This window comes from Protopterus annectens, chromosome 12.part0 (genome assembly GCF_019279795.1).
Source record: "Protopterus annectens isolate FY-2018-M chromosome 12.part0, PAN1.0, whole genome shotgun sequence".
In the NCBI taxonomy this organism is placed as follows: domain Eukaryota; kingdom Metazoa; phylum Chordata; order Ceratodontiformes; family Protopteridae; genus Protopterus; species Protopterus annectens.
Window position 1 is genome coordinate 217479923 of NC_056746.1, and position 24263 is coordinate 217504185.

At 43.1% G+C, this 24263-nt stretch overlaps 1 protein-coding gene across 4 annotated transcripts in view; it reads right to left on the reverse strand.

Moving 5' to 3' along the window:
• Positions 1 to 547: 547 nt before the first annotated feature.
• The window catches only part of MFSD1 (major facilitator superfamily domain containing 1), a 336629-nt gene continuing 312913 nt past the window's right edge, over positions 548 to 24263 (reverse strand). For all 4 annotated transcript variants that reach the window (XM_044089276.1, XM_044089274.1, XM_044089273.1 and 1 more), the window contains one exon: positions 548 to 1626. In XM_044089276.1, coding sequence (XP_043945211.1) covers positions 1510 to 1626 — 117 coding nt within the window. In that variant the 3' untranslated portion in view covers positions 548 to 1509. The remainder of the gene's footprint in view (positions 1627 to 24263) is intronic.

Here is a 24263-nt window from a genome sequence, read left to right on the forward strand (position 1 = left end):
TCTTCTTTTTTGTTAGGGGTCGCCGCCACGATCACTGTCGTCCGCATGAGTGGCAGGCAGAGTTTTTACAGTGCAGAGTTGCCAGGCCGCCAACCTTCCTCACAGAAGGCACACACACACGCATTTAACTAAGAAACAAAAATTTATAAAATATTGTCAAATTTAATCACTTATCTCCAAAGCCCCCACAGATCCATCCTACGCTTGTGAAAACAAATGAGATCTGAGATATTTCACATAATACCAGGGATTATAGTAAGAGGATGAGCCTGAACACTGGATTCAAAAGTTTGAAAGTGACAGAAATCAGATCTAAGACCCACACATCGAGAAACAGATGGCAAGTACATCAGATTGTATATTCTAAGCGTGTGTGTGTGTGTGTGTATATATATATATATATATATATATATATATATATATATATATATACACACACACAATTTGTATTTCATGCCATTGCAGTGCCTTTATTTAGAACAGTAAAGGCAGAGCACAAAAACTTACAGCCTGCCAGAATAAGTCAGTACAAAGGCAGTCAGTCATCTTCAAATTATAGTGCAACATACTTTATTAGCATTGGACTGGTTTTAACAGCACCACTGGACAAAACTTTTTCAATAAAGTTTCATCATCTTATACATTTCTGTTAATATATTTTACAAAAGTTCACACGTCAGTTCAGAACTTTAAAACATTCCCTTTCTCTTCTAACACTATTTAAAACATAACTGAGGCTTGTGTAACATCACATGAGGAAATCAAAATCATTAAGAACTCATTTCATGGCACCAGACAAGAACAAGTTCTAATACTGTAAACAGTTCAACTCCTGTAAAGGCTTTATGTTCCCACATTACGCAGAAAGGAATTTTGAATGTTTAACCAAACAGAAAGAAAACTACAACAAATGAGTGTCTTAATCATTTGGCTAATTTGCTTCCCTTATAGTTTTTATGGAAAGTCTGGACTTCACTGCAAAACTGCACTGTTCTGGGGAAAAAGCAATCTAATTATTTCCATGAAAAACAGCTGCAGATTGATTTTTTTACTATCGAAGTGTGGTTCATGAATTCCAGAATGCCTAATCCAAATGGGGTTTCCAACTGGAAGGTGTTTTAAACCTGAGAAAACAAAACAACTTGCTTCTTTTCTATTTGAAAATGAAAAAGGTATACACTTACATTTAATTTTCTCATTACAAAAACATTTATCAGAATACTAGTCAGTACAAAAATGCATATTCATAAATCAGTATAAAATTGACAGCTTATCTTACAAGTTGGATATAAATTTCACTGAGCACTCAGAAATTCATGGATTTTCAGTACATAATTCAGACTTAAGTGGGTAAAAAAATCCCTTCTCAAGACTACCACTGTCACTAGCGATTCAGTGTAGTGGTAATGCCCTTAGAGCAAAAGAACATGAAGTTTGGAAATGTTACTTTATACTTAATTCTGACTCTGTACATGTCCTAGTAGCTATTATGCTGTGCGGCTTCCCTTTTTAGTTGATTGTCCTTGATTGATCAGGATTTCCCAGCAAGGGGGATGTCTCACTTGGATCATCACTCGCTTGATCAGGTCTTCCAGTGCGTTTGGTTAGCTTGTTCAGAATTCCATCCTAGTGGTCAACAAATGAAAACATTATAACAAGAGTTTAATACCTAGTCCCACAAGAAGATCAAGAAGCTCTTCCTAAAAATGTTTCTTAAAAGGCTACTATCCCCATCTAGCTCTCAAAAAGAACTTATTAATATCACAAATGATCCAAATAACATTGTACTTACCTGCCCTGTGTTTTTCTTGCAGCACACATTTTGATCAACAAACCACATTAATGCCATCTTCTGCTGACACTGTTAAATAGTATTTTGTACTATAGGCGGATAATAAATAACTACATTGGAAATACCAACCTGCATACCAACCAACTATGCGATAATGTGAAAAACTGTTTGAAACTACTTGCTAGTTTCAGAGGTCATTATGACAAAAAACCCCAAAGGTGCACTACATTCATGGCTGATTATATTAAACTGATGGTGCAAAACCCATGTATGAAGAGTGCAGAAGTTTTGATTTCCATAATAAAAAACTTTTATTTATGTACTCACCATAACTTCAGATGTTTGGGATCCATCTCGCCTACATGCATTTTATATCAGAGTATGAATGCCATTTTAAATGATTACTTTAAATTTAAAATAACTGAAAAATTGCCTATACGACTCTATGAAGTAGGAATGCATTGTTTTGGGCTGCAGGTAACAACAGATATGCTTAAACTCGAAGCATTCATTTAGTGAATCACATCAACTGATAAGAGGATTTATCTATTTCACTCCCCTTGTGAGCTCTGCTCAATCACACTGTAACAAAATGAAACTCTATTTTAAAAGGCTTGATGCAGAACATCACAGCAAAATACTCTTCTAGAGAGCTAAACAGCAAAATGTGTATTCTTCTACAAAGCTAAATGTATTAACGTTAAACAGCTTACAATTCTAGTCAAGTCTACACAGCAATTGCTCTGTACTCCATAAAGAACTGCATGCTTTGATGTGTACATAGGTTAGTACAAGTCTAGCTGCCCTTATGAGATACTTTAAACCTAGGCAATTTCCCCTTAAAGGTGAGAATCAAACCCTGTGCCTTATGTCTGTGAGGTAAACACCTTAACCATTATGGCAACTTTCACACATCTCTGCTAATCCTGTCTAAATTGTAGCCTTCCTCTTGTTTTGTGGCCATATACACTAACACGGATAATCCCTAGAAAGTGCTAACATCACATGCACGGACATATTTTGTACGAGGGGATAATGACCTTCAATCACAGACACGTACCATAACAAGATCTGGTTCTTCTGCACTTTCGTGTTTTGTGTGCAGTCAACTCTGCATTTAGATGTTATGATTATGGGTTATGAAGGTCTATCAAATGTGTGTGTACTGATAATTTATAGAAACAAAAATTACGTAATTACCATAATGATAGATCTGTGTTGTCTTCTTCCATTCTTCCTGAACGGATGGGTCTTCAGATCCTATTTGGATCAGACTTCAGCCACACTCAAACTTTGGATCCAGTACTCAGGCTTCTCCTTTTACCTACAATCCCCTGCAAGAAGAAAGATACCTCAGATCGAGTTTGTCCCAAAACCAGAGGAAGGAAGATTGCCCCTAGACTTACAACCACCAAGTCGGCGCATAGTACAAAAAATAACAGCTGTCATGTCAAGGACTTGAAGAGTACTTGATCAAGCTAAGATAGCTCAGTACGGTCACTTCAGGTCTCTGGAAAAAGAATTAAAGTAAGGGGAAGGAGGGGAGATGTTAAGGAAGGATGGAAGCAGACAACACAGATCTCTGTCCTTATGGTAAGTACCTAACTTTCGTTTTTGATGTCGTCTCTTCTGTCCGTTCAATGGATGGGACACAGTCTCCCAACAACTAGAGCACTTGGGATGTCTCATGGAAGCATCAAAACAAAGAAGACTCTTGACCTACACTGCAGTCCATAAGGTATGGATATTGGACCAAGTAGCGGCAGCACAAATGTCATCAAGTGGTACTCTGGAGAAGAATGTCGCAGAAGTAGCTACAGATCTTGATGAGTGAGCCTTAGGAGGTCTGGGTAATAAGCCATTTTCTTTGAAGGCATGGGAGATACAATCTGAAAGTCAACAACAGAGCATTACCTTAGATACCCCTTTACCCAGCTTGGCTGAGAAAAAGGAGAAAAGGAGACAAATAACTGATCAGTCTTTATGATCTTCTTAATATAATGCAAGTAAAAATGAATCTGATGGTGAACATACAGCAAGTGTAGTATGTATTCACCTTTATTAGTGAAATTTGGGAAGAACACAGGAACTTTGATTGATTGAGGGATGACCTTGAAGCCACTTTGGGGAGAAAAGGATGAGTTCTCACAGATACCCTGTCTTTCAGGAAGACTAGACAGGGGAGTTAGACAAGGCATGCAATTCGGAAATTTACCTAGCAGAGGTGGCAGCAACCAAAATAAAATTTTCCACACTAAGAATTTTAAGTCAGCTTTGGTCACAAGCTCAAAGGGGAACTAGTTAAGGCCTGCAACAGAATGGTAATGTTCCAAGGAGGTAATGGGTTGGGTCTAAGATGGAAGGTACCCCTAAGAAAGGCTTTAGACAGTCTAAGGGAGGTAATAGGTGAGTGATTCTCCCCCATTATGGAAACCAGAAATAGCTGCTAGTTGCACCATGACAGTGGAGTAACTGGCTCTGCCATGGAACAGAAAGATAGTAGAAAATCTAAATGGTCAGAAGAGGGACTGAAAAAGGATATAGGTTCATGCTAGAAGCCTAGGCAGAATCTTTTTCCATTTACGTTTACAGATCTTCCGGGTGAAAAGTCTCTGAGAACAGGCCAAAACGTAAGCAACTTGGGAAGAAAACCTGGACTGTCTAACCATAATTGGAACTGGAGAAAACAAGCGACTAGTCTGAGGGCTTGAATGTCCAGGTGAGTTGACTCCAATGGGTGGAACAGGAGATCAGGAAGGGTGAACCAGATGAGGCCTGAGAAAGGGAACCACCACCTGTCAAGGCCAATGGGGAGCAACAAGAACCAGAGAGGTAGTAGGAAAGCCATAAAGAGAGTCCAAGGGGCCAACTGCTGATCACAACATCCCTAAATGATACTCCCCTCATACTGGATGAAGGCAAAGTACTTGCTGCACTTGGTGCTGTTGTAGGAAGATGCAAAAAGACTGCAGCAAGGCTTGTCCCATTGGCTGAAGATCCAATCCACTACTCCTGAACTGAGTAACCACTCCTGAGGGAGAACGACAGACCTGCTCAACTTGTCAGCTAGAACTGGAATTCCCCGGAATGTGCTGCCACACTCTCATGGCCTCTCAGCAAAAGTGGCAAGATCATTTTCCTTCACTTTTGTTGATGCACACTGACATACTGTACATCTGAATCAAAATCACACCTGAGGGGAGGCCGTCCTGGAATGCCTGCAACTCTAGGACTGCTCTCATCTCCAAATGTTAATGTGATCACTAGTCTCTATAGCAGGCCACATGCCTTGGACCATCCTTCTCAAATACTGCCCACCCCACACCCTAAATGGGAAGCATCTGTGGGCACTGTGGTCTGAGGTGAAGGTAGTACAAAGGGGCATCCTTGAGATAGAACTTAGTGACTCCAGCCACCACTGGAAATGAGATCTGAAAAGCCTTGTGAGTGAAACCAGAAAATTCATGGGCTGATGTCTGGCTGACCAATGGGCTGACAGGGCCCACTGGAGGATTCTCGTGTGATACCTGGAAAGAGGAATCAGACTGATAACTACTGTCATCAAGCCTAGGAGATATAAACTTAGTTCTGCTTGTGGCTTCAGAAAGGAAAGAACAGACAGTGTTTGTTAATAGCATAAAGCCTGGCTTGTGGAAGTTTGGCAATCTGAAGTCGTGTCCAAAAGTACTCCAATATATTCCAAGATCTGAACAAGGTGAAACTTAGACTTTGCTGTACTCACTGTAATGCCCAGAGCTGAACAGAGAAGGAACAAGGAGTCCCTGAATAAGATGATTCCTGGAGGGGCACTGATGACCCAGTTGTTCATCTAAGGGAACACTTGAACCTTTGCAGTCTCAGATAAGCTGCAACCACTGCTATGCACCTGGTGAACACGGATGGGGGCAGTGATGAAACCAAAGGTCAGGGCTACGAAATGAAAATGACAGGCACCAGCTAGAAGTGAAAAAAAAAACTTTGAGTGTCTGCATATTTTTACATGGTAGTATGAATCCTATAGGTCAATTAAGCACATCCATTAGTTTATCCTTTAGAGTGGAATAGAGTGTACCATGAGCATCCAGAATTTTATTTGTTTTACAAATCTGTTCAAATCAATATGGTCCAAAATTGGCCTTATGCCCCCATTCTTCTTTGGCACTAAAAAAATCTTGAGTAGATTCTGGATCCTTGCAGGTCTGGTGGGACCACTTGAATGACTCGTTTTCTTGGTAGCATTTTTATCTGAGGCAGCTGCTTTCCTTTGTGTGGGTGGAACATTGGGAATTTTCTTTAAATATGGAGGGGACAAAGAAAGGGGATGGAATAGCCTTTGATTATTATCCTCTGCACCCAGACATCTTCAGTGAGGGACATCCAGGCAAAAGGATGCTGGAATAAATGACAATGAGCCTCCTCCCATGACTACGTCCAAAGAGCAGCAGTTGGGCAAATGTTCAGAAGCACTGATAAGGTCACTTGGTGAAGGGACCCAGAATACCCTGGTTCTGCAGACCATCTCTGCCCTGGGTAAACATCCACCATTAGAGAACCCTCTCTGCTACAGGCAGGTCTATACATAGAAATGTGAGGAAAGAACCCGCAACAATTGCAGAACCAAAGTTTCTTCTTGACATTTTGGTTTCTGGAATGATCCTTTGGGTGGGAGGAGAAACATGGATCCAAAGGCAGACTGGGTCTTACAGTACTGTTCATTCCTGGAGACTGTTTCTTTCACTTTTGGAATGGAATGTCAATATGTCATAGGGGGCATTGGTGAAAGACTTCTTGAAATGTTCCACAAAATTGCATCCAAGGATGTCTCCTTGCGGTTACGTCAGTGATCACTGCTCAAGATACACCATCCATGGCACTGAAAATGAGACGCATCAAGACATTAGACAAGGATTGGAGGGTGACCAACTACGAGTCAACAGATTTTTTTCTCCTCAGCAGACAGAGACCCTGAGAGGTATTTGGAAAGCTCTTTCGTCGAATCTCTCTGGAAGCATGCAACATGTGTCAGGTAGTTTGGCACCCTGATAGCGAAGGTTACTGAAGTATAGACTCACTTTACGAATCTGTCCAATGCCCGAGACGCTCTGTTAGAGGGTTGGACAGTGAAACTCTCTTATGCCAGTTCCTTGTTGCTGGCTGCTGTCACCAGCATAGAAAGCATGGCCTGACCCTTGCTCCAAGAAGGGTGGTCTTCTGGTGATACTAAGAACTGGTCGAGTTTGTAGGGATTCAACTCTGCCATCTTGAGATTAAGTCTACTATGTCATCTGTGTGAGGGACCACTGACTCCTCTTGGGAAGGGGCTTCTGAAGACCACCCCTTTTTAAGTGGTACTAAAACCTCTCTGAATGAGACTTCCTCAAGAGGGAATCTTGGGGATCCTTCCCCTTCATCAAAGTCAGCATTTTTGCTTACTGACTCCTGTAAAAAGTGAATGTGCCTCCTGTTGCACCCAAACTTCTAGCAAACCTCTCCAGAAAGGTATTCTGGAGAGGACTCAGAAGCCGATAGGGGTCCCTCAACAGAACCAGACTCAAGGCATTGGTTATCCCAACTGGACAGAAACAGCAGGATCAGGACCCGGGCAAATCCTGTGGGGGAGGGATGGAGCCTGAGAAAGGGATGTCTGCTCCCTAGAATGACCCAATACTTTCTCAAAATCCTCAAAAACAGAGTGAGCAATGGAACCAGAGACCCCTTCAGTAGGGACTGTAGCTTCTAAGGAGGACTGGTCTCAATTAACCTTCTGGCTCGGCTGTAAGGAAAATGTCGGTGCCAAACTGTCTAAAGCTGAAACCTTGAGAGAGAGGAATGGCTCAGAGGATCTCAAAGCCAAACCATTTCTCCTAGTTCTGATGTCAACAACTCGGCTCTGAGATATGGCAGGATCTGAAGAGCTCAGAGCTGACCAGATCACAGAAACTGCTGCAGTCGAGGAAGGGCATGTCTTCAGATTAGATGAGAACATACCCCGGGGGGAGGGGGGTATTACATTTGAAAGGTCAGACTCTGCAGGATGGATCAAGGAAGGAGCAATAACCCGATGAATGTAGCAGGACACTTCGGTTTCAATGGGGACAGGAACCGGAAGGACCCCAGGTGGATTTGGGTCCTGAGAAATTTCCTCATCATTCTACCCATGTCAGCTTCGGAAAAGATTCCTGCAGGACCTAAATGAGCAGAGGAAGGTTTGAAGATCCAACGAAACACTCTCTCCTAGAGAATGGGAAACCTTAGTCTGGTTGACATCACCTCTGGCAAAAATGTGACTTCGGCAAGGGAAGTGTACTGGATCTGATGAGAATTGGCTCTGATGTGAAGGCTGGATCCAAGGATTTTGAAATCTTAGAAGCCAGAGCTGAGGAAGGACAGCGATCTGGGGATTGCCTCTGTTTTTTTTTTTTTTTTTCCCCCGTAGCTTTCTCATGACTATTTGCATGATCAGTCAGTTTCTTGGTAAGAGGAGAAGCACAAAAAGCAGTTTAGTTACACTGGGTACCTTCTCCCACAGAGGCATGGAGAACCCTCTTAAGAACCATTGTATTCCTCGACTCAACAAGGGTTCTGTGTCTAAAAGCCTCATAGATGCTGCACTGATCATCCATGTGCGGAGTCCTCAAACAGTAGATGCATTTAGTATGCGCGTCTGAATTGGATATCTTGCAGCCACAAGCCACATATTTTTTAAAGCCCGATGGTTTCTCAAACACCTTTAACAAGGCCAGGTCCTACAAAACATTCAATAGAAAAAAGTAGCAAATTGCAGAAAAATGCACACTAATCTTCAGGATGAAACACTGCAAGACTAAGTTGAAAGACTATCTGACAAGCAGAATAATTACAGAAATGAGGAAAAGGAGCATCAATGGGCAACCAAAAGGTTAGAAGACAGTAGCAGACTAAATACATATAAATTTATATAGATTTCTTTTTTTTAGACAAAGGGAGATGCACTCTACAAAAAGCAAAAAGTAGAAGAGGTGAGAAAAATACCCAAAATTCACACATCTTTAAAAAAAATGAGCATGAGCACAAAGGGTCACATCTGAAGCAATCGAGCGGCAAACAAGATCTGGGTATCATTCTCCTTACAGGGGATTATGGGTAACGGGAGGAGCCTGCGCACTGGATCCAAAGCTTGACAGTGGCTGAAGTTGGGTCAGACTCAGATCCAAAGACCCGTCCGTTGAGGAATGGATGGAACAGACAACACCAGATCCATACGAATAAGCAAAGTAGCAGAACAGTGTATTGAAGTGGAACTTACCTTAGCACTGTATTAACCAAAAGCTGTTGCAAACTACCAATTTTTTGGGGGAACTCTTCAAGACAGAAAGTTTTTGAGCAGTTATAAACAATGGACTATTTTTTGCATTATCTCTTACAGATTATCCTATTCAGAAATTGCAGTTCTTTGATCTTTCTGGCCAAAATTCCAAATCCCTCATCTGCTTAAATGAATGAGGGATGGGGTTCTAAACACCATCTGATCTGTAATGGCTCATTTATGACTCTGAAGAATTTTCTTTGCAAACAAACGTATTACTTTTACTCCAAAAAAAGCTTTCCGACTTCTGACTAGTGGTAATGCACAAATGTCCTTATTGTGGATGTGTGAGGTTGCCTGTGTAAACAAAAACAAGAGAAAATGCAATGCTGCAAGAAGATGACATGAAGCATTAGTGTTAACTTATGCTGAAATTCAAGCACCAGAAAGATCATATGAAAGACAGCATCTTCTGCGATACTGATGGATTTACTGCACATCAGCAAGTCAAATGGTATCAGAAATACTCAGTCCAAGATCTAAACCTCTTCTGTAACATCAAGTTCATCTCACAAAGGATACCGCTGCTCTGGAACAGAATCCCCAGCCACATAAAACAAAGCTCACTCCTGTCCAAAACAGAAAACGTACCGCACGACTGCCCCTTGTACTACTAATGAATAGAGGCAGCTCCTAAATGCTCTATCCCATGCATGGGTCCTCTCAAATTATCTATGGTATAATCCCAGAGATTATCACTAGGGGTAATATGTAATTACTGACCACGGGATGGGGTAAGAACAATTTAACACCAAATGGGATAGGTTAATTCAATCAACAAAAAGGAAATTTGCTAGGCTTAAAATGGCTCACAAGGGTAGCTATCCTAGTGCTTACTAATGGACCTACAAGATGAAAGCAAGAATATGTATGTTGCAATAGCTGCAAGTAAGAGATGAAAAACCAAAACTGAAGGTTCTAGAATGGAATGGATAAAATTGGTGAGAGAACATAATAAGTTGTTGGAAAGCGTACCAGTAAGAATTTCAAGAAATGATGGTGCTATAACTGGTAGAATGTTTACTTGGAAAACTCTAGCGAGTCCAGCAGTGCTCACTTCTGTTGTCCTAAAATGTCCGATTCATTTGGGATTAGAATCATTTAGATACTGCGTTCAAGAACTCACTTTCTGCAGAAAAATTTGTAAACTAATCTGGGAAAGGAAAATGTTTAAAACTGCGACATAATTACAAATGGTTAGCATTACTTAAAAATGCAAAGGGCTGTCCTTACAATTCAGAACACGTGTTGACATCTGAAAACATTTGCTCATGTCTGTATGATAAAGCAGAAAGTACTGTGGGAAAATGATTGCTCTAGAATTAAAATGACTATTAAATAAAATTCTACAAACAAGATTCATTCAAGTGTTAAAAGAGATTTGTTACAAAAAGTAATTTATTGAGTTATAAAAAGATATACGAAATAAAGAAGTTACGTACTTACCATAATGTTCCATCTGCGTTGTCCATTTTCGTTCTTCCTCAAAGGATGAACTTGAATCCAACACTTGGATCCAACTCGACTGTTACACTAGCTCATGGCCACCAAAAACTCTCAAGCTCCTTTACTACCCACAATGCATCATGCCTAATGTCCCTCAAATCCTACTTACAGCTTAAGAGGAAAGAGAGAGAGAGAGAAAGAAACTATAAAAGAATTGCCATAACTGGAGTTCAATACAAGGGAAATCTGGTGTCCCTAAGAGTATCATTCCTCCAGAAGTAATTTGTGAGAAATGGCAGGAGATGGAGAGTGGGGAGTTGAGGAAGAATGAAAATGGCCATTACAGATGGAACGTTATAGTAATTACCAAACTTCTTTATCTGATGTTGTCAATTTTTATTTATTCCACAATGGAAGGGACAGAGTCTGCAGCTACTTAAATTCCTGGGTGGATTATAAGGAAGGATAATCCTTAGTGTGGTTGAGCCACAGGCCAGTCTTCCCCTCGAGACCAGATCTAGTTTGGAATGAGTGATAAAGGTATGAGGATTTGACCAAGTAGCAGCTGCACAAACATTGTCCATGGATGCTCTAGACTGGAATACAGTAGAAGTAGCCATAGATCTGGTTGAATGAGCCTTTAATGGTTTAGGTAAGGGGAGATTGCATTTCTTATCTCTACAACAAATTTAATCCATCAACCATCTGGCTAGAGTTACCTTTATAATTGATTCGCCCAATCTGTTATGTGCAAAGGAAACAAACAGCTGGTCTGTCTTTCTAATGTCTTTAGCTCTGTGAAAGTAGAAACGTAATTGTCTATGAAAATCCAGTAAGTGCAGCATATATTCCTTTGTTTGTAAAGTTTGGAAAGAATACTGGTAGGTTAATGTTGGATTCTGATGTCATCTTATGTAGGAAGGAAGTATTGGTACATAAAGTGACCCTATCCTTGTGAAAAATCAAATATGGGGGCTTAGAAGATAATGTGCGAAGTTCTGAAATTATTCTAGCATATGTAACAGCAACTAAAAAGACAGTTTTCCAGGTCAAAATGTTTAAATCACATTTAGCTGCAGGTTCAAAGAGTGGATGCATTAAGGCTTGTAGTACTAAATTTAAATCCCATGGTGGGACAAGATCTTTATAAGGAAGTCTAAGTAGAGGGGTAACTTTCAAAAAGGCTTTGCATAGTTTAGGGTAAGCCAGCGAGGAATTCTGAAACCCCACATGAAAGTTCAATATGGCTGCAAGTTGAACTTTAATAGTCGAAGAACTAGCACCCTCAATAAATAAAGTCACTAAAAACTCAAGAGAATGAATCGGGGCCGAGAAGTGGTCTACCCGATTCTGCTCTGCCCAATAAACAAATCTTCTCCATTTACATCTGTATAGTTTTCCTGTAGAGGGTTTATGGGGAAGACAACAGTATAGAAAGGGCACAGGTTGCCTGGCTATTAATGGAATTGGAGAAACTATGCAGTCAGTTTGAGATCTGAGATGTCTAGGTGAATGGTGCCTGTCGGGTGAGACAGAAGGTCTGGAGCTGGATCCAGAATCCAAGGTGGGTACAGAAGATGAGGCCAAAGGAAGGGTAACCAAATTTGTTGAGGCCAGTAAGGTGCAATGAGAGTGACTTTGTTCTTCAACCTGGCTGCTTTCTGAAGGAATATGGGAACTAAAAGAGTCAGGGGAATAAGCATACAGAAGACCGGGGGGGGGGGGGACAGTACCTCTTGGTGACTTCCCTGGTGGGGGGATTAGAGCAAAGAAGCTGCTGCACCTGTTTAGGGGAGATGCAAAGAGATCACAGCAAGGCTGGCCCACTGATGGAAAATCATGTCCAGCTTTTTGTTGATGAGAGACAACTTGTGAGGTAGTAAGATAGACCTGCTCAGTTTGTCTACTATCACTTTGGACTTTCCCAGAATAAGAGATGCAATTAGAAAGCAGGTGGAAGAAACTGCCAATTGCCACACCCTCAGGGCTTCTCAGCACAGGGGGGTAAGATCTGGTTCCCCCTTGTTTGTTGATGTATCAAACTACTGACATGCTGCCCATTTGTAATGCAATTTTTCTGAGAGTAAAGGGTTTTGGAATGCTTACAACAGCAAAAGCACTGCTCTCATTTCCAGAGCATTGATATGCAAGTTGACCTGTTTGGGAAACCAAGTGCCATGGACTGTCTTTCCCAGAAAATGCCCCCCACCCCAATCCAGGAAGCATCCTTGGTCACTACGGCCTTAGGCTGAGGGAGAACGAAAGGACGACCTTGCAACAGCTGTTCTGACTGCATCCACCAAGAAATATACCACTTGCATACCTAAGCTACTCTTATCTTTGTCGACATTGGTTGAGAGAAAACTGAACTCCAAGTAGCTGCTTCCTAAATATCTCCCCCAAAAACCTGTAGAAAAAGCAGCCCAGCCTATGGGAATGAGGCTCAATGAGGCTGAATCAACTGGAATCTCCCTTACCATGATGAAAACAAATAGCAATAAAACACTTCCACTTAGAGTTAGTTTTGACAGGTTTGGTTTGGACCCAGAACCCAAAAAAAAAAACAAACAACAACTGCTGTTGCCTGCCCTGAACCCTTTAGCTCTGCTCAAATAATACTGCAACTGTCTGTGAATATCCAAAAAATCCTTTTTTCTCTTTTTTTTTATTTTTGAGCAAATGCATAAAAAGTAGGTAAATGAATAGTTTGGTTTAACCAAACCACTAGAAACATTTAGTACAAATAAAGAAAAGGGTTGAAGTAAAGACACCCTAAAAGGGGAGAAAAAAGAAGGGCCTGCACCATAAGGGCCTTCTGTAATTCAAACCCTTCTCAGAAAGTAATGGCCAACAAAAGCAGTCTTCAAAGTAAATATTTCAACTCTGCGATGCTGCAGGCTCAAAAAAAGGTTGTACAGTGAGTTTCTCCAACAACAAGATTGAGTAGGAGCAGGGAGGAGGAGCGTGGGGTCTTATAAGCCCCTCCTCTAAGGAATTGCTTAAACAAAGGCTGAGAAAATAATGGTGGGTCACAGTCATAGTGAGCAGAGATTGCTGCAGCATGACTGACGATTGTGATTATAGCATCCATTGCAGAACTCCCACGTGACATCTTGATAAAGGAACTAAGATTATTGCCGTTGACATTGATCCCAGGGCTTGCAGAATCAATTGGGCTGAAATTCTGGTACTGCAAATTATTTTCTTGAACTAATTTCTTATTGTCTGTACTCCCAAAAGGGGAAGAGATGCTACCATAGAAACTGTGTTGAACATTGCTCCTATGAATTCCAATGCCTGAGTTGGCTGTAATTGTGACTTGTTGCAATTGATAATTACTCCAACATTTGAACAAGTCTAACACTTGGTCTCATGCTTGTACCAGTTGATGCCTGGTTGGAGCGATAATGAGCCAATCGTCTAAGTAGGGAAAAGTACATTTGTGTACACTTACCATAAAATGTAGATGTTCGAGTGTATTCACTGTTGCAGTCATCACCTGTGGGTTATCCCTGCTGTGGTAGCCCTTGGCCGGCCCGAATACCAGAGTCAAAGTTTTTCTGTGTTGGCTGCTGTTGCTTGCTGCCTGACGTCAGGTCGTCAGTGCTATAAAGAAAGGCAGCCGATGCCATTACATCAGTTTTTCTTGCCCTAACCAGTCAGAGGCCCAAGTAAATATGGAAAGGTGGCCCTGGTGGCTAAAAGCCATCGTTAGAAATTTATGTCTCCCTAAAGAAAAAAGTTATAAGGGGGAAGGAGGGTGGGAAACCAGGACTGCACAGTGAATGTGAAGGACTGAACTGGCTCCCCACTTAAGCAACATGTTCAATAATAGCCTCGCATCAGGCTTTGTGCCCACTGAATGGTGCACAGCAACAGTTATCCCACTCCACAAAGGGGAAGCCACCACTGATCCCGGGAACTATTGACCTATTAGTCTGACGAGCCTGGTCTGCAAGGCCGTGGAACGTATCATGATGGAACTCAAAGACATTGGTAACCTCCAAACTCTGGATCCCACCCAGTTCGGGTTTGTGAAAGGCAGATCATGCCTCCTGAACCTGATCAACTTCTTTGAGGCAGTCACCAAAGCCGTAGATGAGGGTAAGGTGTTTCACACAGCCTATCTTGACCTTGCCAAGGCTTTCAACACCATCCCCCATTTTGGAATTATAGCTAAACTCACTAAACTAGGTATAAATCCCTACGTCAAAAGATGGGTTGCCAACTGGCTCACTGGCAGAACCCACACTGTAAAAGTTGCAGACTCCAAATCTGACCTCAAAGCAGTGACAAGTGGAGTACCACAGGGTTCCTTCCTGGGACCTCTCCTGTTTGGTATCTACTTCTCTGAAGTACAGGCTAACACAGAAGGCCTCTGGCTAACAAAGTTCGCAGATGATTGCAAACTAGGAGCCATAGTCAAGTCCCCAAATGATGTGGACATCCTACAGAAGGCCTCGCTGAGACAGATGCCTGGTGTCAGAGCCATGGCCTCAAGCTCAATGCCAAAAAGTGCAGTGTCATCCCCTTTGGTAAAAACTCTGTACCCATGAACTACCACATAGGCAGCAATCTACTTAACACCAAATGTGTGATGAGACCTTTGGACCCAGGTGGACAGTAGCCTCTCCTTTGATGGTCACATTGCCACAGTAGTCAGGATGTCCTACGTGGCACACCTCATCATAAAAGGGTTCTCATCCAGGAAAAAAAGAGGTCATTGTTCCCCTCTACTCGACACTCATTAGACCCATTATAGAGTACAATGCCCCTTTTGGAATGTACATCACAAGACATCTGCAGCAGCCGGAAAGGCTACAGAAGTACCTCACAAAGAGGATTACTGGCTTCAAACAAATGCCCTACACTGACCGCCTCAAAAAACTCCAGTTTTACTCCGTAGCATATCGCCTACTCTGAGGTGATCTCTGCTTAACATATAAAACTATGTCAAACCCAGAGCTGTTGGACATGCTACACCTAAAGAAATCCCAGTCCCTCAGAGTTGCACGCTCTAGGGACCTAAACCTTGTCACCACAATAAACAGGACGTGCTGGAGGAATAGATTCCTGTCCCAGATACTTCCTATACTCTGGAACAGGCTACCCATCTATGTCAAGCAAAGTTCTTCATTAGCACTCCAAGAAAAATCTTGATGAGTGGATGGGAAAGAGGAAATACACCCCAGGAATCACTTCTGTGTCTCTGCTAGACAGTTGCACAGGAAAATAACTTTCTTGGGTGGCGTAAGCCAGGGAACCTTGTTGGCTAGGCTTACATAGGCCCTTGGGCTGATAGCCTAGTACCTACCTATGAACCTATAAATGCACTCGAACATCTATATTTATGGTAAGTGTACACAACTGTACTATGTTCTTCGTGTTTCACTGTTGTAGTCATCACCTGTGGGCGGATTCCCAAAGCTGAGGAGAGGGGTGGTAGGACTAGTAAGAGACCAAGGAATGGTTAGGAAAGAAGATGGGTAGATGAGCGTTACATTAGATGCCACCTTGGGCATAAAGGAGGGATGTAGTCCTCAGAGAGACCATATCTGCATGGAAGATGATGAAGGGCTCAATGGCCATCCGTGCCTGAAGTTCTGAAACTCTTCTGGCTGAGGTGATAGCTAGGAGAAAAGCAGTCTTCCAGGAGAGGTATCTTAGTTCTGCTGAAGCAGCAGGTAAAAAGGGTGGTAAGGTTAGTTTTTCCAAAACATAATTCAGTTCCCAGGCTGGAGTGGGTGGCCTTAGGGGAGGTCTGATATTAGAAGCCCTTCTGAGGAATTGTTTAATCAAAGGATGGGAGAACAGGGGCTGTTCTGTATCAAAATGAGATGAAATGGCTGAGGCATGGTTTTAATAGAGGAGAAGGAGAGGCTACTATTAAGTAGCTCCGCTGGGTAGTCCAGGATAAGAAGAATGGAATATTGTAAGGTATTACCCCATCTGGACTCGCTCTAGGAGCAGAATCTTATCCATTTCCCTGCATAAGACTTTTCTGGTACTGGGTCTTCTGGCCCCTGTGATAATGTCTAGGACCTGTTTGCTTAACATAAGCCCCTTGTTTGCCTTTAATGTATTAGACATGCTGATAGTATGAGAGTCTGCAAGTCTGGGTGCAGCACCCTACCCCCACCTGAGTTAAGAGGTCTAAGATCAGGGGAAGCTGCCTGGGAGGCTGTAAGGTCAGGCTGCGCAGTAAGGGGTAACAATGTTGTCTGGGCCAATCTGGAGTGATGAGGATGGCCTTTGGTCTCTCCTCCTTTCTTTTGATCAGTACCTTGAGAATAAGAAGCAGAGGAGGGAATGCATACACAAAGAGGGTGTTTCAGGGGACGGTGAAGGCATCCACTTTCCACGTTAGGTGGTGATACTCCCTGGTACAGAATTTTTTCAGCTGACGGTTGAGGTGCGAAGCAAAGAGATGCAACTCCAGAGTCCCCCATGCCGGAGTGATTTGTAAAAATATTTTTCTGTGGAACCGCTATTCATGGGGGTCCAGTAAGTTTCTGCTTAAGTGGTCTGCCAGGGGGTTGTTGATCCCTGGTAGGTATTGGGCTATTAGGTGTAATTCCATGGACGAGGCAGTCAGTCAGAGGTTCATGGCTGGCCTGCACAGTGGGTAAGATTGAGTCCATCCCTGTTTGTTGATGTACCACATTACTGTGGTGGTGTCTGTTTTGATAAGGAGAACCCCTGGCTTGAGATGGGGTTTGAAGGATGTCAGAGCCTTTTGGACTGCCTTCATTTCCTTCTGGTTGATGTGTAAGGGAAGGTGCTGGGCATCCCAAAGACCTTGGGTGCACCTGCCTTCTAGGTGAATGCCCCAACCTATGTCTGAGGCGTCGGTAGCAATGGTCTGTCTGGTTGGGCGGAGGGTGAAGGAAAGACCCTTTTACTGGGCACAGGCCCCTGACCACCAGAGAAACTCAGCCCTTATACAGGGGATCAGAGGGAGAGAGGTCTCTAGAGGTTGGGAGTGCTGACACCAAAGGTTCTTTAGGTACCACTGAAGTTTTCTCATGTGAAGCCTGGCCACAGTAATTAGAAGGATGCAAGATGCCATGTATCCCAAGGCTTACAGCAACTTCCTCGCAGTGAGGTGACTTCTGGAAGCCAGCTGGGTAAAATAGAGAGACAGGAAGCACTGCTTTTCTGGGGATAGGAAGGCCATTTGGGATGCTGTGTCCATCAGTGCTCCCAAGAAAATGATCTTCCTGGAGGGTGTTTGCTTTGATTTCTACTCATTGATGGTGTACCCTAAATAGGTTAGGAGGGTTTTGACAAAGAGGAGGTCCTTGAGGAGCTGTTCTTTGCAATCTGCCTGAATGAGGCAGTCATCTAGATAAGGGTAAATCTGTATATTTTTCTGTCTGCAAAAGGCTATGGCCATGGCTAAGCATTTGGTGAATACCCTGGGAGCAGTAGATAATCCAAAGGGTAGCGGGGAGAACTAAAAGTGTTGTGAGCCTGTTCCAAAGCTAAGGAATTTCCTGAAGGAATTTCCTGCAGGATTCCCTTATGGGGATGTGGAGGAAGGCATCTTTTAGATCTAGGGTAACTAACCAGGCATTGCTTGTCAGCATAGGCAGCAGCTGCTGCAAAGTTAGCATTTTGAATTTGGGGACCACCAGAAGGTGTTCAGAACGGATAGATCCAGGACGGGGTGCTAAGTGCCCTCTTTTCTGGGAACAAGGAATAGTCTGGAATAAAAGCCTTTGCCTGTTTGATCTGAAGGGACAGGTTCCACTGCCCCTTGGGATATGAGAGTTTGGACTTGTTGCAATGCCTCTGCCCACTGATTTGGAGGAAATTCTGGGTACCCTCTTGGAATTTGGAGTTTGTTGAAGGAGAATTTGTATCTCTGAAAAATGATATTTAAGACTCATTGGCCCCAATTTTCTTTGCAGAGGGAGAGCCTTCCTCCTAGTCTTTGGTGAGTGAAAACGGGGGAGAGGGAGTCACTGAAAGTTTTTGTCATACAGGGATGGCTTAGAACTTCCTGCCTTTGGAGCAGAAGTGGTCCACTGTTTGGTTCTCTGCTGTTCCTGGGATAGGAGTCTGGGTGGTCTGTCCCTATGGGGCGTACCTTGCCCCTGTCTGCTAGATGTAGGAAAGGACCAGTGTTTTGAGGGAAAATTCCTGCTGAACTTAGATGGTTGTACCTAAAGGAAATCATTTACCGTTTGGATAGATTTTGCTTTGTCTTCCATTTTTTAAGCACCTCTTCCACTTTTAATCCAAACAAGCAGTCCTTATCCAAGGGTGCATCAAGTAATTTAGATTTGACATGATCAGGGAGAGGTTGTTCCTTCAACCATGCATGTCATCTAATGACAGATCCTGACACTGCTGCCCTGCTTGAGGCTTCTAGGGCATCATATCCACAGTGTTTGGCCACTTGACAAGTAGAGTGCAGTAAATCTCCTGACTGTGCCAATTCGAAAGAGTTAGAAAAGGTTGAAATCTTTTGTTTTAACAGTTCCAAAGTGTGTTGTTAACATTTTAACATGTGGAATTGACAGTTGAATGCTCTGACAGCGAAGGTTGCAGTGGTGTACACTTTTTTTACCCAATCTGTCCAGAGCTTTGGAGTCCTTGTCAGAAGGAATAGGATGCTTTGCAGAACTAGCCTTAGCTCCTTTTGGCCCCTGTGTAATGACCTCCGGGTCTGAAGCAGGATTTCTGTGCAGGTATTTGCGAGAATCCGGTACTCTAATACATGTCAAGTTTTCTGGGAGCAGGTAGGAGGGCGTCAGGAGCTAAGCTGGATTCATGGAAGACATCATCAACCACCTCTAAAATTGGAGGGATGGCCAAGGGTCTGTGCGGGGGCAGGTCTAGAAACTCTCTTAGTCTTTTCTTAGACTGAGGGAAGTTCTGGGATTCCCAGTGGAAATGTTCCCAGAGTGTTTGAAGGGTTTCCCCAAAGGAAAGATCTTCTGGTGGGGAGACAGATGGAATGGATTCCTCTGCATCTGAATCCTCATAAGCAGTCAGAGGTTGTTGTAACTCTTCAAAATCTGAATAATCAGACTCCTCAGAATCCTGTTCTGTCAGCAATTCAGGAGAAAGGTCTCTTTTGAAGCTGTGGCCTGACTACCTCTGATAAGGGTGATAAGATCCTCCGACGTTTTACGCATTTGAGCTTAGGGTGGTGGAGCAGGAGTAAAATGGTGGCGAGAGGTAGTTTTCCTAGAGTGGCCTTGCTTCTAGGCCTAAGAGTATCCAGTGGTCTGAGAGAAATGGGAGTCGGTGGAGAAGACGTAATTTTTTGTCTAGATTCGGTAGTGCGAAAAACCTCCTCGGAAGCCGGTGCCTGCATTGTGGCTCCGGAACCAACCAAGGCAGAGACAACCAAAGGCTAGGAAGACGAAGAAGATTTCTGCGGCATACCGGATTCTGAAAGGGTCTCAGTACAGGCCTGCAAAGGTATTGAATCGGGCATCAGGGGCTGTGAAGGTAGCTCACTGAATTCCGGAGAAATGACGACCTGCTTAGCGGTAGAGTCATCGAAAGGCTTAGCCTTGTGTGGTCTGTCTCTATCTTTATCCTTATGTTTTTTCGGAATGTCTACAGATCGTTGGCTGATGGACGCCATTTCGGAAAGTGAAGACAGAAGACAAAAATACCCGGCTATAATAAGAGCTCTACGATGAATGGTTCTCATGTTAAAGAGGGCACAGAACCGGCAAAGGGGAACCGCTTGGTCTGGGCCTACACAAGTGATGCAGTACGGATGGAAGTCTCGGTGTGGTATTTGCTTTCCACAGGTGAGACAATTGTTACCTTTTTTGGACATCGGTTATTGCAAGAAAAAGGGATCCCCAACGGGGTACTTAGCTTTAGACGTTTTCAGCTGTAATTCAAACTCTGGTAGCAACCAACCAGCACACTTGCGAACTGCTTCTGATACGGGCTCCATGGCAAGAAAGACTGATGTAATGACGTCGGCTGCCTTCCTTTATAGCACTGATGACCTAACATCAGGCAGCAAGCAACAGCAACTGATGCAGAAAAACACTGGCTCTGGTATTTGGGCTGGCCGAGGGCTACCGCAGCAGCGATAACCCACAGGTGATGACTGCAACAGTGAAAGACGAAGAACATCACCTGGAATCCCTGCAGTCTCAAGTGATCTGCTACTACTGCCATACAGTTGGTGAACACCCTGGGGCTCTGAACAGATGATGATTGGCTCACAGCCAGATGCATAAGTACCTTCTAGAATGTCTTTTTATGTGATAGTACACATCCCAAAGGTCTATGGAGCACATCTAGTCATCCTTGCTCAGAAAGGGCAGAATGGACTGAACCATGACAATCCAGAACTTGGTGTGTCAAACTGATTTGTTCAACACACAAGAGATCCAAAATCAGTCTCCAGTCCCCTGTTTTCTTTGACACTAAAAAGAATATTGAGTAAGTTCCGGATTCTATTTGGTCTGGAGTGACCTCTTGGATGACTCTAATAGCAGCTTTTGGATTTCTAATGCTGCTGCTTCCCTCTGACTGGGTGGAACCATCAGGGATTTTCATAAGTAACACAGGTGGTAGGGGAAAAGGGAATAATAATAACCTCTAGAAATTATTTTCTCCACCCAAGAGTCCTTTGTTATGTTTAGCCAGGCTTCCTGGTGAAGAGATGAACAACCCTCAACTGCCTCCAGAGGAAGGCAATTGGGCCTCCCTTCAGGAAAGCTGAAAGGGTCTGTTTGAAAATACATCTCTAGACCCTCGGTTTTGCAGGCCTCCTCTGCCATGGGGTAGACTTCTGCCATTATCACTCCCTCCCCTGCCTCTGGGGGAACTATCTCCATGTGTGTCCTGGAAAGGACTGAGACTTACTGAACCACATATTTCTACCTCCCCATTGATTCCAGGACAAGATCTGTTAAAGGGTCGAAAAACATACGCTCGCTGCAGATAGGGTCTTTCCATCTTTCTCACTACTGGAGTGTGTGTCTTTTACTGTCAGGCCAAACAAAAGAACCATCAAAGGGAGCACTGAAGAAAGATGACTTGAACGGCTCTGCAAAATCACACAGGCGCATCCAAGCATGCCTCTTGATGGGAAATAGCTGAACCAGCAGCCCTTGGGGTACCTTCTGCAGCATGAAAGATGAGCCTCATGGACGAATTTGCAATAGACTGAAGCATAGCGAACTGTGAGGCGACAGAAGTTTGAGCCTCTGTAGTAGTGGCCCCTGAAAGGGAGCTTGAAATTTCCTTAATAGTCCCTTTGCAATCTTGTGAAGTGTGCCAAGAAGTTCAGCAATCTGAGAGCAAATGTCGCTGAAGCATAAACTCGCTTCCCAAATCTGTCCATTGCCCTAGACTCTCTACTGGAGGGATGGACAGTTGAACTCTGTTTCATGAGTTCCTTCTTTCTAGCTGCCAACATGACCATTGCATCAACTGGTACTCCTCTAGTCCAATGTTCGCTTCCTACTGGTAAAGCCAGAATCCTGTCTAGTCTCTTGAGGACTGACACAATCATATCAGGTTCCTTCAACATTCACGTAGAAACCAAATCAAGAAGTTCATCTGCATACAGAGTGACCCAGGAGGTAGACAGGCCAGTTCCGAAAGCTTCCAGAAATACTGACTCCTCAGGACCTGGGTTTTGGGCAGACCAACCACCCCTTCTGTTTAAGGATATCAAGGATGCCTCCAAATGAGATGTCATCGGGTGGTGATTTAGGATCTCTTCTCCCTCATCAAAGTCAGTATCCTCTGTGACAGACTCCTTGGGGGGGGGGGTCCAAATGATTCCTCTTGCACGTCCTCTACCTATGGACTTCTTCGGTGGGATGATCTGGAGAAGTATCAGAAGAGATGACAATACCTGGCTGGGTGGTCTGAAACTTTGGGTGGCTTTCCTTGTGAAGTAGAATGCTGAGGATCATGGTGCAAAGTCAGCGGAGATGTTGAGGGAGGATCTGAGGGGGAAGGAATTTCCTGAACTGCCGAAGCAGAGAAAATCCTCTTCTCAACCTCAAAAGCAGACAGCTCAGGACATAAAGAAGTCAACAGAGTCAAGAAAGAGAGTTTCTGGCCTGCCACTTAACCTCCGTTCCAAGAGACATCCATCTAAGACAGAAGCCGGAGACGAACTTTCCAATGCCAAAGCTCCAAGAGGAAGAGAGGGCTCTGAAGATCTTGGAGTCGATCCTATCCCTTCGGATCTGACCCAGAAGCTTGGGCTCCGAGAGTAATCCAGATACAAAGATGTCGAGGCCTGTGCTCTCAAAGTAACAATTGTATCTGAAGACGATGGTCTCTTCAGATCCGATTCAGAAGGGCTCAAAATGCTCAGATCAGAGGACTCTAACATCACAGGTTGGGTTACAGGAGGAGATGTTATAGGTAGAGTAGTAGATGGACGGTGTTACTGAACCAAGGGGATAGGAACCGTAAAGACTTCCTTCTGAAATTGCTCCATGAAGAATCTCCTTATCATCCTTTCTACATTTTCCTCCATGAGACTCCCGGAGGAACGAGAGGACACCACCAAAGGAGACTTGTATTGCCACTCCAAAAAAAGTGGAGGGTACCCTGGAAGGGACCAGATCCATACTAGGAGATTATAAAGTACGAGGCAAATGGCTTAGGATCCAATGACTTCAGATCCAAAAGTACGTTTTGTTGGATCCGAAGTTGTTGGAATGGAAAGATACTTGGTTGGATCCAAAGAAGGCTGGATCACAGAAGACTCAATCTAATTTTCCCTATTTTTCTTTGGCTCCGAGGATGCAGAAGCAGAAGAATCCAAAGACCTGGAACTTTTTGAAGGGTCCTTAACTTTAATTTTAGGAGAATGAATTCCAGATAAGGCTTTAGAGAATGGAACTGCCAACATACCCTTTAAGATTAATTTGTTCTTTCTCTCAGTTAAAATCTTCGGATTAAAACAATGACAAATATCACAATCTTGATCTAGGTGTTCCACACCTAAACAGTAGACACACAGAGTGTGGGCATCTGAAAAAGACATTTTATGCCCACATCTCTGACACTTTTTAAATCTTTTCTCAGACATAATGTACAGTTATACTGGAAGGAACAGTGACAACAACTTTACAAGTAACAGCAGTAAGTAAAAGACAAAAGCCAACAAGAATAAGGTGAAACTTTTTTTTTTTTATACCAACAATAGAAAAAAAGAAACCAGAGGAGAATAACATCCCTGTTAGGAAAGAATAAACGGGGGTAGGAAAGGCCTACCAACAATGGTAGAACAGAATATACTAGCAAGTGTATAAGGGAGAATAAAAGTAGCAAAAACTCTTAATATATAGGGTAAGGTATGTAATAGAAAGAGGTTTAGCCTAAAACTAGTGTTTAAAGATAAGGTTTTTAAGAAATTACACCTTCTCAACCATTTAACTCAAGAGCTGCAGTCAACCATATCTAGTCATGAAAGCAACAAATGAGATCTGAGGGACGTTACGCATGATGGATTATGGGTAGGAAAGAAGCTCAAGAGTTTGTTGGTGGCCACAAGTGTCTGACCAAAACCCATCCGTTGCGGAATGAATAAAAATTGACATCAGTTTTATTGTTTTTAAGAAAATTTTTATTAATTTAACATATTTACAATATATACACAGAAAATAAGAAATTCAACATCACATACTGTAATTCACAGTTAGGAATACAGAGAGTCCGTCTCGG